The 15,909-nt window shown below is 36.1% G+C and overlaps 2 protein-coding genes across 4 annotated transcripts in view; one reads left to right on the top strand and one right to left on the bottom strand.

Moving 5' to 3' along the window:
- Nucleotides 1–15,909, bottom strand: part of Grm7 (glutamate metabotropic receptor 7) — an 808,808-nt gene that overhangs the window by 324,665 nt on the left and 468,234 nt on the right. The window lies entirely within an intron of this gene.
- On the top strand, nt 14,261–14,681 carry LOC116903434 (cyclin-dependent kinases regulatory subunit 2-like). The gene has a single exon (XM_032905987.1). The coding sequence runs from the start codon at nt 14,330–14,332 to the stop codon at nt 14,567–14,569; it is 240 nt and encodes a 79-aa protein (XP_032761878.1). The 5' UTR covers nt 14,261–14,329; the 3' UTR covers nt 14,570–14,681.

Raw genomic sequence — 15,909 nt, forward strand, 5'->3', positions numbered from 1 at the left:
CAGTGATCCACTATCTTTTTTGTATGGTCCATAGTCCCACCAAGGCAGTGCTATTTCCATAACAGCATAACAGTGGTCCGCCATCAGATTGCAATGATCAATTGTCCCTACCTAATGATAAACTCTCCCACGACCATGTTCAATTGTAAGATTTCAGTGATTTATTGTTCCAGAAAAATGGCTGATTCTTCCATTACAATGTTCTACTTTCCTATCAAAAAAATCTCAACTGTCCAAAATACAATAATCGATTTTCTATTGACAATTATTCCCTGTCCCATCAGGTTTACTGTCCTATTCTCTATCACAATGGTTCATTGTCCCATCAGAATGAGTCTCTTTATCATCAAAACGTCTTACTCTTCTATCTCATATATCCACTGTTTGATTACAATTGTCCAGTCATAATCCTCTATAACAATGGTCAATCTTCTCATCAAAATGGTATAGGGTAACATAATAAAGATCTTCGTTTTCCACTGTTATATCATAATGGTTCTCTGTCCCATTCCCTTACAAATTGTTCTAACTGATCCATCAAATGTTACACTGCCTCATCAAAATTATCCATTGTCCTATGCTATAATACACTCCCACATCACAAAGTTCCAGTCTCTCAATATAATGTCACATTGTCCCATCAAAATGATTCAGTGTCATATAAGAGTGGGTGACAGTAGCTACCCAGTGATGCAATTTCCCATTATAGTGGTCCACCATTCTATTACAATGATGTCCATCTCACAGCAATGATCCATTTTTATCACAATGTACCTCTGTCCTGTCAAATGATCCACAGTTCCATCACTAAGGCCACTATCCAGTCACAATGATTCATTATCCCATAAGTTTTCTATTCTCCTATCACAATGATTCACTTTCTAATGACAATGGTCCACTGTTCCATCACATTGGCTGCATCTCCCATTACAATGTCATATTGTTCCACCACAATGGTCCACTATTCATCCTTGATGTTTTGTGTACAGTCTCACTGCTTCTACAGTTCTATTGCAACTTTGATCCTCTGTTCCATCAAATTGGCCTATAATCAAATTAAAATGTTCTACTGTCCTATCACAATAATTTAATGTCCCATCACAATGATCCACAGCCATATAACAATAATTCATTGCTTTAATCCCATCCCCATGGTGAACATTCCCTTTATAATGGCTCTCTGTCATATCATTATTACCTACTGTCTGCTTACAATATCCTACAGTCCCAAGACACTGATTTACTGGCCTATCACCATTATACACTGTCCAATTACAATAGTCCACCATCCTATTCCCTATCATTGCAATCTTTTTTTCAATCAGAATGATTAACTTTCTCATGACAATATTGTACTCTTCCATAACAAAGATACACTGTTTCATCATGATAGTACAGAGTCCTGTTCTCTATAACAATGGTCAATCATGCCATCACAATGGTCCATGATCATATAACAAAGATTTGTCCTTCCATCACAATTTTCCACTGTTATACTTCAGTTGTCCACTGTGTTAGTTCCTCTCAAATTCATCCACTGTCCTTATTATAATGATCTATTCTCTCATCAAATGGTCCGCTCTCCCACCGCAATGATTTACAGTCCTATCATAATAATTCACTGTCCCATCCCAATGATATATTTTCCCAACACAGGAGTCCACTGTCCTGTCACAACAGCATATTGTTCCGAAACAATGATCCACTTTCTCATCACAACGGTCAACTATCCTCTCAAAATTATTAACTATATCATCACAATAGTTCTCAGTCTTATTAACATGTTTTATTGTCCCACCAAAATAGTTCATTGTTTCATCTCATTGGGATACTCATCTATCACAGTTGCCTACACTTTCTACACTTTCATCAAGAGTGGACAAGGTCCTATCTCATATTCTAATGCACCACTGTATCTTAACAGTGCCCCTTAACTGTCCTAGCCCTGTTTTTTTTGTTTATTCTCTGTCCTCTCACAATATTTTACTTTTCCAACATAATGATACCCTGTCCCACCAATATGATATATTGTTCCATAATAATTAATCATTGTCCCATCCTCTCTTGCAATGGAACACTTACTCCAATCTCCTCTTCCTTCCAACAGTGGTCCATTATACCATCAAATTGGTACTCTGTTCTATAAGTTAAGTCCATCTTTACATCACAATAACCCTCTGTCTTTTCATAATGATTAGTCTAATTACAATGTTCCAGGTTTTCATCACAATGATTCACCATCACATAACATCTGATCACTGGCTCATCAGCATGTTCCCCTCTCATTTCATAAGGGTCTATTTTCTTATTGGTCTAACAATGTTCAACTGTCACATAATACCCATCTAGTATTCTCACAATGGCCCAAACTCCTTCAAAAAGATCCCCTTCCCCATCACAATATCCAATTGTTCCATCATAATGCTCACTGTCCAATAACACTTGTCTCCTTTTCCATCACAAATATATTTTCTTACCATAGTCATCACCATCTCTTCATACTGACCCAATGTTTCATAACAGAGGTTGATGGTCCATCCATTTTTTCCTCTCTCTTGGCAGTGCTCTATTGTAACCTTTCCTCTCACAGAGTTCTACTATCCTATAACAATGATTCATTTTGTCCCATCACAATGATTTGCTCTTCTATACTAATGCTCTACTGTTCCATAATAATGATCAGTTATTCTATCCCTTATAACATGGTCCACTGTTTCACCATGTTATTTAAATGCCTCATCAAAATGGTTCAGAGTTTCTTCATGATTCCCTGTGCAATAACAATGTTCTACTGTCACTTCACCATATTACAGTGTCTAAATAATGATGGATTACTATTTCTTTACAATGTTTCAATATTGCATGCCAACTATCCATTGTCCAATCATAAAACACCCTTGACCCACCACTAATTACTGCCGTCACTGATTTTCATTGTACCACCATATTTGTCCATTCTGTCATCAAAGCATACCATGGTCACATCACAATTATCCCTTGTCTAATAAGGATTGTCTGCTCTCCCATCAAAATGATCTACTTTTCAATCACAATGACTCATTGTCACAACTTAATGGTCTACTATTCATTCACAAAGATTTACTTTCATGTTACAATGGTGTCCTATCTCATTATATTGTTACACTGTTCCATTACAATGCCTCACTGTTTCATCACAATAGTTCACTATTGCTTACTATGATTTACTAACTGTTCTAATATCCATTGTTATATCTTTATCATATACTGTTATATAACAATGGTCCATTGTTCAGTCATAGTATTTACTGTCCAATAACAATAGTATACTCTTCCATCACAATGTTTCATTGATCTATCACTGAAATTCACACTCATATCACAATTATCTATTACTTTTTATATTTTCTGATCATAACAACAGTATGTTGTCCATTACAATGATCTACTGCCCCACCAAAGTCTCCTCTGCCCCATCAAAATAGTTTAGCCAGTGATTCACACAGTCTCATCACAGTGACTCACTGTCCCATCACAGTGGTACACAGATCAGAATGTTCCATTCTGCCATAACACTGGACCAATGTTTTATACTTTACCACAGTGGTGCACTGTTCTCTCACAATGATTCATTATCCCATAGTAATCACTCACTTATATTATAACACTCCACTGTGACACAATAATGGTCTAATATCCTATCCTATTCCTTATCATAATTGTCCACTGACCCATCAAACTATTCAACTATTCTATCACAATAACAAAGTGTTCCATTAGAATGCTATACTGTTCTAAACTTTCTTACCACGGTCAACTATCCCATGAAAAGTGTTCACTGTCAAATCACAATGCTTCTTTGTCTTATTACATTGTTCATTGTCAAATAACAGAAATTCAGTATCCTCATGCTTTTATTTTCAAATCACAATGGTCTACTGTTTAATTCTCTTGCAAAATGGTCTACTGTTCCATCAGCATATTTTACTGTAATGTCAAAATGACCCATGGTCTCTTCATATTCATTCACTTTTCCACCACAATGTTCTATCTTACCACCATGTTTCTGTACCCAATCATACTGTGAAAATATTTCATCAAAATGATGTCCTCTTTAGTTGCCCCGGTACACTGTCTCATAGCAATGGTGTTTTCTTCCTTCATAGCAATTGAAGTTCTAATCACAATAGTACTACTATTTCATCACATTAATGCACTATCCAAACACAATGGTCCAACCTTACATCAGAAATGTCTAGTCTCCTACACTTTAACAGTGATCTACCATATCAACAGTCTGGCATAGTGTCCCATGTTATAATGATCAACTGTCTATCACAATAATCTACTGTCTCATAATGGTGATTCATTGTCCTATCACAATCATCCACTTTCCATTTACAACACTCCAGTCTTCTATAATAATGGACAAATGAACAATCTACTACCACAATGATACCATAACTCTTTATCAAAATGATACCATAACAATGATTTGGTGTAGTGCCACAGTTATGGGTTGTAAAATAATATGCTTCAAAGCACCATCCCTTACAACAATGGTCTAGTTCTTGAATAATACTATTCCACCCTCCTATCAAAATGATCTACTTTCTAACCATATGGTTCACTATCATATGTAAGTGGTTCAATTTTCTACTCTCTATTTCATAGTTTACTCTACCATCATACTGGCTCATTGACCTACTATGGCCCACTGACCCATCAGAATATTCTTTTTCCTACCACAGTAAGCCATGACAATGATTCATTTTCCAATTGCTATATTCTCTTGTTTCCTCACAGTGGTTCATTCTTTTACTCCGCCTAAGAACAATCAACTTTTCCTTCTCAATGATACACTGGGTTATCAAAATGTTCAACTATCCTATCCACTATCACAATTATTTCTTGTTAAAATGATTCACAATGTTCTCTGCCTTCTCACAATAATTCAATGTCTTATTCCTTATCAAAATTATCCAGAGAAACACCACAATTGTCTAATTTCATATCATAACAAGTTACTATTCAACTTTGATGATTCACAGTCCTCTCATGATAATCCATAATCCCATCACAATATTCCACTGTCCCATCACAATGACTCATTGTTTTTCACAATATTCTGTGCTATTGCAATGATCCATTGCCCCAATCACAGTAGTAAAATGCCATATCTCCTATCACAGGCATCTACTGTCCTTTTAAAATGATTTATTTCCTCATAACAATTGTTCTGGTCTCTCTCAAAGACCCATTGTATAATAACTGCCCTATCACATATAACAGTGTTCAAGGGCCCCACCTTAATCATTGACAGTCATTTAATAGTGACACATTGTAACATCTCACAGCACAACTTTTACCTTATAAAGTTCTAATGTATGTTGCAATGATCTACCATCCTCTAAGTATGTTTTACTATCCCATTACAATTGTTTGCTGTCAGATCATAACATTTCCCTATAAGATAACATTATTCCATTGTTCTATTCCTTCTGACAATAGTTCACTTTCCTATAACAAAATCTCACTTTTCCATCATATCTCATTTCAGTGGTAAGCTGTACTATGCCTTTTCAAAATGGTCTATTGTCCTATAACAACAATCTAATATTCCATCAAAACAATTCATTCTTACAATATTGGTTGTTTATCTCATCATAATTATTGGATTTCCTATCATATTATTTTACTATTTTTATCATCTTCCCATGACATTATTTCACTGTTTTCATTGCAACAGTCCAAAGTCCTGTCCCCTATAACAGTGGTCTGTTCATTACAACAGTTCACAATGATATAACACAAGATCACTGTCCCATCAAAATGTTTTGCTTCCCAATTACAATAGTTCTGTCTTTCATGACAGTGATCCACTCCCTCATAACAAAGAGCATATGCATCATCATAATCACTTACTTCCTATCACAATGTTTTAAAATCTCATTATTATTTTTCAGTCACCCTTCACAATGGTGTTTTATCTTATCAAAAATCTCCACTGTTCTTTTTTTTATCACAAGGTTTAGTGTAGCCTTCACAGATCCACTACCTCATCATTTGGTCTAAGTGTTACAGTCTATGGCAATGTTCAACTGTCCCAACCTACAATGACTTAATGTAACACCTCATTCAGTCACTTCTCCTTATAATTCTCTAATGTCCATTATTACAAATGACACATTAAAGTATTGCACTATCTTATCACTATGGCTTACTGTTCAATTCCAATATCCCATTGCAACATTCCAGTATCTTAACGTTTTTTGTTTTTTGTTCTTTATTAACTTGAGTATTTCTTATTTACATTTCGATTGTTATTCCTCTTCCCGGTTTGCTGGCCAACATCCACCTAACCCCTCCCCCTCCCCTTCTATATCAGCTTCCTTTCCCCATCCTCCCCCCATTATCACCCTCCCCCCAACAATCTCATTCACTGGGGGGTTCAGTCTTGGCAGGACCAATGGCTGAGAAACACCTAAAGAAATGTTCAATATCTTTAGTCATAAGGGAAATGCAAATCAAAACAACCCTGAGATTTCACTTCACACCGTCAGAATGGCTAAGATCAAAAACTCAGGTGACAGCAATGCTGGCAAGGATGTGGAGAAAGAGGAACACTCCTCCATTGTTGGTGGGGTTGCAACCATTCTGGAAATCAGTCTCAGAAAATTGGACATTGAACTACCTGAGGACCCAGCTATACCTCTCTTGGGCATATACCCAAAAGATGTCCCAACATATAACAAAGACACGTGCTCCACTATGTTCATAGCAGCCTTATTTATAATAGCCAGAAGCTGGAAAGAACCCAGATGCCCTTCAACAGAGGAATGGATACAGAAAATGTGGTACATCTACACAATGGAATATTACTCAGCTATCAGAAACAATAACTTTATGAAATTCATAGGCAGATGGATAGAACTGGAAAATATCATCCTGAGTGAGGTAATCCAGTCACAGAAAAACACACATGGTATGTACTCATTGATAAGTATCTTACTGCTTTATTCCCTCTCACAGTCATCTACTGTCCTATCACAAAAGTCCAGTGTCCCATCAAAATGATCCATTTTCTGACATCCATGATTCATTTTCCTGTGACAATTCACCATTTCCCCTCTAATTATATGTCATAATATTATCCCCTATCACCAGGGTCCAAGTTCATATGCCTTCTAACAAGGATCAACCGTACCATTTGGCTGATATATTGTAGTTTTACAATGGTCTGCCTTCCCTTCACAGTATTCCATTCTTCCACCAGAATGGCCTACTGTCATATCACAATGTTCATTATACCATAACAATGATCCATGGCCCCAAAATGCTCCACTCTCTTATCAGAATGTTCAAAGCAACACCACAAAGATTCATGGATTAATCACAAAAATCAACTGATGAATCATGATTGACAACTGTCTCTTTGCAATTTATGACTGAGACATCATAGTTTTCTACTGTCAAATTACAATGATCCACTGTTAATCCTTATGACCCACTGTCTTATCATAATGTTCCATTGCTCCATAACAGTGGTTAACTATCTTATAACAATGGTTCATTGATCCATTACTATATTGTCCTGCTTAATTTTGGTGGTCTATTGTCTTATTCCACCTACCAATGATTATCTCATAATAATCATAAATTATTCTATTGTTTATCACAAATATTCGCTGCCAAATCAAAATGATTCAATTCTCAATCACCATGGGGAATTTTCCTATCAAAATGTTCAATATCCAATCACAATAAAATCCTTTCCCACCAAAATTATCTACTGTCTGATCACAATGTCCCATTGTCTCATCAAAAATTTCACAGTCCAATAATAATGTCCCACTAACCCATCACAATGACCACTGTTCTATCAAAGTGTTCCATTGTCCCACAAAATGTTCCAATGCCCTATTACAATGGTCCACTGTCCTATCATTATTATCTACTGTTCTATCACCAAGATTTATTGTTCTATCATAATAATCTATTGTTTCATTACAGTGGTACATTGTCTCATCACAATGCTTCACTATCCCATTAAAAGGTCAACTGTCCCATAAAAATGATTCACTGTAGTATCACAATGAATTACTGTCTCAACATAATTCTCCATGAAACCATCACAATGACCTGTTAAAATGATGACCAAAATGTTTTACTGTCCTACCTGAATGGCTTAATAATCCCATCATGAAGATTCATAAGCTCATCAGAATTGTCTACCATCCAATCACAATGGCTCACTGTCCCTTCATTATTGTTCACTGTCACATGACAATTTTCCACTGTCCCATCAAAATAACTCACTGTTCCATCACAACTCACTGTTCTAACACAATGGTCCATTATCTTATCACAATGGCCCACTGTCCCATCACAATGGTCTACTGTCACAAACAATGGTACATTGTACCATACTATATCACGATCATCATAATTCACTTTTCCATTTTAATGACTCCATGTTCTCTCATAAGGATTAATGGTCTCGTCATTTTCCTTAACCCTATCACAGTGGGACACTGTTCAATCACAATGGTCCATTCTCACATAGAATATTCTACTATAATATCACATGGACCACTGTCCTTAAATATATTTCTCTGTTTCATCACAATGATCCATTCTCTTATTCCCTCTCACAAAATTCATCGATTCAATCATAGTTGTTTTCTGTCCTATCATGAGCCTCACTTTTCTATTAAATTAACCCATTGTTCGATCTTAATTATTCACTGTCTCCTCACTATGACATCTTCATTACAATGGTTCACTGTTCTATCTAAATATTCCAAAGTTACCTATCACAATCATCAATTGTCCTGTCTGAAACTTGCATAGTCATATTATGGTGAACCACTGTAACAGTTCATTGCACCATTTTCCCTTAATAATGCTTCAATGTCCTTTCCCTTTTACAATAGCCCACTGTCCCATAACAATGTCTTGCTATATAATCATAGTGTTTTTCTGTCCCAATTTAAGGTGCTAATGTCGCATCATGATATTCCTCTATCCTAATCTCACTTACAATGATCCACTGTACTATTACAATGATATAAATTATCACAGTGGTTCACTGTTCTGTCACAATGGTGTAGTTTTCCATCACAATGCTTCATTGTTGAATTCAATTAATCTACTCTTCCATTGCAATTTTCATGCTCTCTTTGCAATAGTCTGCAGTCCCATACAATAATCCATTTCCCACCACAATGACCACTTTTCCTTAATTATGGTTTATACTCCTATACCCTATCACATTGTTCCATTGTTCCAAGACAGTGTTCCCCTATCCTTGGGTCAAATTCCTATTGAAATAACCCATCTTCCCATCACAGTCTTCACTATATAGTCATAATAGTACACTATCTCTTCACAATGACATACTGTTTCATTAAAATGGTTCAAAATACCCTCAAAATTCCATCATTTTATTGCAATGCTCCACTTTCCTATTACTTGTCATAAAAGGTCAAATGTCCTGTATTCATGATCCACTGTCTTATATCAATGATTTATTATCATATCATAATGGACTGTCACAGTAGTCAAGTGTAACATCACAATTATTTACTGTCTCATCAAAATCATCTACTTTCCCACCACAATTATCTACTTTTCTATAACAATGATCCACTGACCTATCACAGTATTCCACTGCCACATCACAGCAATCCATTGTTAAATCACAATTTAAAATTGTTTATTGATCTATCAAAATTATACCCTAATGCATTACAAAGATCCACTGTTCTAGCTCAGTGCTCTGCTCTCCTATCCCAAATCCCAAGGTTCCGCTGTCCTAACCAAATTGTTCATTATCACACCACAATATTTCTACATCCCATCTCTAGGGTCCACTGTCCTATTCCCTACCACAGTGATCTCCTGTCCTATCAAATGGTCCATTGTCTCATCAAAACGAGCCACTTTAACTGTGTCATCACGATGCTCCCTTACCATCACAATGACCCTTGTTCTATACAATGGTTCACTGGTGTTTCATAACAATTTACTCCCATATCATAATATCCCATGATCCCATAATTATGAAGCAATATTTTTCCTCCATTTCAGTGGTACACTGTCCAATTACAGTGGTCTACTGTTTCATCACAATGTTCCCGTATCCCACAAAAATGATCTACATTCCCTATTTTGCACAATGTGGTGTAAAAATGTCCAATCATAATCTTCTACTCTCCCTCCAAAATGGTAAATTTCCTATCACAATGCACTGTTGTTATTATTTTTTTAATTTTTAATTGGATATATTTCTTTATTTACATTTCAAATGTTATTCCCTGCTGGAGTCATGCATCAGTCCATGTTCACCCTTCATGTAGTGGTTTAATCCCTGGGAGCTCTGGTTGGTTGGCAGTGTTGTTCTTATGGGGTTGCAAGCCCCTTTGGCTCTTTCTCTAATTCCCCCCAATGGGGGTCCCATTCTCAGTTCAGTGGTTTGCTGCTAGTATTCACCTCCACATTTGACATGTTCTGGTTGTGTCTCTCAGAAGAGATCTCTATCTGGTTCCTGTCAGCATACACTTCTTAGCTAAATCGATCTTATCTAGTTTTTGTGGCTGTAAATGTGGGACAGGCTCTAAATGGCCATTTTTTCAGTCTCTGCTTTAAACTTTGCCTCCACATACCCTCATTTGGATATTTTTGCTTCCCCTTTTAAGAAGGAGTGAAGCATCCACATTTTGGTCATCCTTCTTCTTGAGCTTCATGTGGTCTGTGGATTGCATTGTGGGTAATTCAAGCTTTTGGGCTAATATCCACTTATCAGTGAATGCATACCATGTGTGTTTTTCTGTGATAGGGTTACCTCACTCAGGATGATATTTTCTAGTTCAATCCATTTACCTATGAATTTCATGAACTCATTCTTTTTGATAGCTGAGTAGTACTCCATTGTGTAGATGAATCACATTTTTTGAATCCATTACTAGGTTGAAGGGCATCTGGATTCTTTCCAGCTTCTGGCTATTTTAAATAAGGCTGCTATGTACATAGTGGAGCATGTGTGTTTGTTGCATGTTGGAACATCTTTTGCGTATATGCCCAGGAGAAGTATAGATGGATCATCAGGTAGTGGAATGTCCAATTTTCTGAGGAAACTCCAGGCTGATTTCCAGAGTGGTTGTACTAGTTTGCAATCCCACGAACAATGGAGGAGTGTTCTTCTTCCTCCACATCCTCGCCAGCATCTGCTGTCACCTGAGCTTTTTATCTTAGCCATTCTGACTGGTGTGAGGTAGAATTTGCATTTCCCTGATGACTAAGGATGATGAACATTTCTTTAGGTGCTTCTGAACCATTTGATATTTCTTAGCTGAGAATTCTTTGTTTAGCTCTGTACCCCATTTTTATAGCATTATTTGGCCCTCTGGAGTCTATCTTCTTGTGTTCTTTGTATATTTTGGATATTAGCCCTCTATCAGATGTAGGATTGGTAAAGTTCTTTCTCTAATCTATTGGTTGCCGTTTTGTCCTAATATCAGTGTCCTTTGCCTTACAGAAGTTTTGCAGTTTTATGATGTCCTATTTGTTGATTCTTGATCTTATTGCTTAAGCCATTGCTGTTTGGCTCAGGACATTTTCAGTGCCCATGTGTTCAAGACTCTACCTCACTTTTTCTTCTATTAGTTTGAGTGTATCTGGTTTGATGTGGAAGTTCTTGATCCACTTAAGCTTTGTATAGGGCAATAAGAATGGATTGATTTGCATTCTTCTACATGCTGACTTCCAGTTGAACTAGCACCATTTGTTGAAAATGCTGTCTTTTTTCTATTGGATGGTTTTAACTCCTTTGTTAAAGATCAAGTGACCATAGGTGTGTGGGTTCATTTCTGTGAATTCAGTTCTATTCCACTGATCAATCTGCCTGTCTTTGTACCAGTACCATACAGTTTTTTATCACTATTGTTCTGTAATACTGCTTGATGTCAGGGATGGTGACTCCTCCAGAAGTCCTTTTATAGTTGAGTATAGTTTTCCCTCTCCTGGGTTTTTTGTTATTCCAAATGAATTTTCAAATTGCTCTTTCTATCACTATGAAGAATTCAATTGGAATTTTGATGGAATTGCATTGAGTCTGTAGATTGCTTTTGGCAAAATGGCCATTTTTACTATATTAATCCTGACAATCGATGAGCTTGGGAGGTCTTTTTATCTTCTGAGATCATCTTCAATTTCTTTCTTCAGAGACATGAAGTTCTTGTCATACAGATCTTTCACTTGCTTGGTTGAAGTCACACTGAAGCATTTTATATTATTTGTGTCTATTGTGAAGGGTGCCATTTCCCTAATTTCTTTCTCATCCTTTTTATCATTTGAGTAGAAGAAGGCTACTGATTTGTTTGAGTTAATTTTATATTGAAGTTGTTTATCAGATTTAGTAGTTCTCTAGTGGAACTTTTGGGGTCACTTAAGTAAACTATCATATCTCTGCATATAGTGATATATTGACTTCTTCCTTTCCAATTTGTTTCCTTTGACCTCCTTTTGTTGTCTGATTGCTCTGGCTAGGATTTCGAGTACTATATTGAATAAGTAGGGGCAATGTACTCTTTAGTTCTCTGGCAGTTTTTAGTGTCCCTTTATGATGTTCCCCTGCCCCATTATTTAATAGCATAATATAATCAGACATTTTAATGCATCAGATAAAGTCCTAACTAAATTTATTTTGATTGCATGCAAATCTGTTACTGTTGTCTTTTGATAATACAGTACTTTTAAATGAAAATCTCCTATGAGGTGAGAAGGATTCTTCTGTGTGTTACATATATGTTGTAGCTAGTATAACACAGAATTCTATCTCCCTCAATCTTCTGTTCCTTCCCTGTATAGAAGAAACTAATGCTTTAATGCTTTATAAGAATATTCCATGGCAGAGAAAGATTTAGGGCTATTGTATAGATAATTTGTGACTATGGTTATATTAAAGAAAGAGTGTTTTTAATAACATCTACATAGGCTTAACTTTAGAAATCAATGAGAAAACACCATTTTCACAACCTTTATACACTAATTAATGTCACTCTTTAACAAGAATTATAAAGATGTTGAAAAAGAATCATTGACTAGAACCGTTGTTTTTTAATTTCAGTAATATGAAGGACTGTAAGATTAAAATTTCAAGTTGAGGTCTTTCTTGCATTCCTCCCCTCAGAGATCAGGAATTCCCTCTGGAAGAGGGGGACAAAAAATTGTAAGAGTCAGAGGGGATTGAGGACACCAGGAGAACGTGGCCCAATCTATCACCTATTTATGACTCACAGAAACTGAAGAAGAAAATACAGGGCATGCACCAACTCCTCTGCTGTATGTTATGTTTGTAAGCTTGTTCATTTGTGAGATCCATAACAGTAGGAGTGGGCATTTCTCCAACTTTTGTCTGCAGTTGAACTCATTTTCTCCTGTTGCATTGCCTTGCCTTGCCCAGATATAATAGCTTTCACCTTGCCTTACTCTATCTTGTTTTGTCTTGTTTGGCCATCATCTCTTCAAGGCTGGATCTTTTCTGAGGAAGGAAGAGATTGCGAGTAAACTGTGGGAGAATCTAGGTACAGGGGTACCCAGGAGGAGTAGAGGGGAAGCAAACTGTTGTTGTAATGTACTATATGAGAAAAGAATCTATGTTTAATTAAAAATAACATTTAAAAATGATACCAAAAGGCACTAGAAGTGCACTAAAAGGCACATGATGACTTGAAAGATTGAAGCCCCCTTTCAGATGATGGGAAGAAACTCTTATGGTATAGAACAAATTTGTCCCAAAACTATCTGGCAGCCCAAACCAGAGCAACTAACTTTTAATTTATTTTAAGCTAAGAGAGATGAGGAAGCTGCAGAAAAAATAAAATGTTTGAAAGAACCTGGGGATTGCCTTTAAACTTTAAGACTTCATTAAACAACACTGCCATTCAAGTCGAAACAATAGGCATTTAACAAGTGTGGGCTGTTTGAAAACAGTAGGTGAAATAAGGAAGAGAAATCTCTAAAACATATGGCAAAATTCAAACACATAGAAGATATTTTTGTCCTGGAAACTAATGCTATTGTGAATGTTCACGGCTATCAAGGAAATGCCAATACATGGCTTATCTTTAAAGAAAAACATACAGATTTTCTTGTCAGTAGTTAACACAGAGCTGGTGCATTGAAAAACTGAAGTCCATTGTCAATTGTTGAAATGGCTTGGTGTCTTTACCAATAGTGGTGAGACTCATTAGAAACCAGTAACAACTCAAACCCAGGCCTTAGGCGGACGTGGAGCTCCTTGTGCCCTGTTTCCTTGCCCCTGTTTTTTCCTTCGCGCGCTGGCAGGATGGTCCACAAGCAGATCTACTACTCAGACAAGTACTTCAATGAGCACTACGAGTACCGGCATGTCATGTTACCCAGAGCACTTTCTAAACAAGTACCCAAAACTCATCTGATGTCCGAAGAGGAGTGGAGAAGATTTGGTGTTCAACAGAATCTAGGATGGGTTCATTACATGATCCATGAGCCAGAACCACATATTCTTCTCTTTAGACAGCCTCTTCCAAAAGAACAACAAAAATGAAATACAGCTGGGATCATCTAATAATCTTTTTCAAATTTAATGTATATGTGCATATAAGGTAGTATTCAGTGAATACTTCAAAAATGTACAAATCTTTCATCCATACCTGTGCATGAGCTGTATTCTTCACAGCAACAGAGCTTGGTTAAATGCAACTGCAAGTAGGGTTATTTTAAGTTGTTAAAGATAAATTTTCTTGTAGTTTTTTCTTAATATAAATGCCTCTTTTACTTTACCTGTTTTGTTAAATAAAGTTTGTATATTGCATTAAAAAAAAGAAACCAATAACATAGATAGATGCCATATAGAACATGCATATTTCCCAGGAAGCAGTTTTCAAAATCTACATCATCCATAGTGAGGAAGTCGCTGTCTCCACCAATCATGGGTGACTTGAAGGGTTCATTACCTCATTGGAGAAAGCAGTTGAGTATATAAAAACAGTATAGTGACTTGGATGAAATGGGAAGCTTGGAGAAGTATTTACATTTCTGAAATCTCATAGTAAAATATTAACAGGTGAATAATTGTTTCTTATCCATAAGCAATATTACTTTTTGAGATGGAATCAACTCAGAGTGAAGATTCATGAACACTGTTTAGATCAGAACAAAGGAAGTAGGGCCTTATACCTTCACTAACCACTGATCAATTATCAGTCACCAACATTCAGGTAAACGTGTTTACCAGAAACCTCAAATGACTGAAGTCTCAGATCATTAGCATTTCTAGGAATAAAACAGTGGAAATTAAAGAGTTGATGTATTTTCAGACATAATGTACACATTGAATAGATGACATTGATATGTAATTACAAAATTTTTATAAACTCTTAATTTAAAAAAAGTGATCTGTTTTAGGGTAACAGTCTGCATTCAAGTCTGTGGTATCTTCAAGGAATTCCTGCCAGTGGGTATAGTCTGAGTCTCAAAAATATACACAAAAGCTGATGACAGACTTCAACATAGCCTAAGGCAGAAACAGTGAAGGTAATACTCTCTCCAAATGTGCTACATCAATATATAGCGGTTAATTGTAAAAATCTTCTTAAGGGAGACAGAGGAGACTCTTTGTCCAGTGGAAACAGAATAACTTCAATGTGAGTTCCTTCCATTTCTACAAATAGAATAACTTCACTCCTCATTAAAAAAATATAACACAAAAAATAACAGAAAGTAGCATCAGAGAGTTTTATATTTCAAATAGCATTAATAATATAGTATATGATATGCAACCTATATAGAAAACAACATCTTGATGACTGATGAAGTTTAGGGTGGATAGAGAAACATTTTTTACTGTGTTACTGTAATATTTCAGTTAATTCTTTGAGAATTTTG

The sequence above is a fragment of the Rattus rattus genome, chromosome 6, assembly GCF_011064425.1.
Source record: "Rattus rattus isolate New Zealand chromosome 6, Rrattus_CSIRO_v1, whole genome shotgun sequence".
Classification (NCBI taxonomy): Eukaryota; Metazoa; Chordata; class Mammalia; order Rodentia; family Muridae; genus Rattus; species Rattus rattus.

What these genes read in the sequence shown, in the direction of transcription:
- LOC116903434 (XM_032905987.1), top strand. Translation starts at nt 14,330, where the DNA reads ATGGTCCACAAGCAGATCTACTACTCAGACAAGTACTTCAATGAGCAC.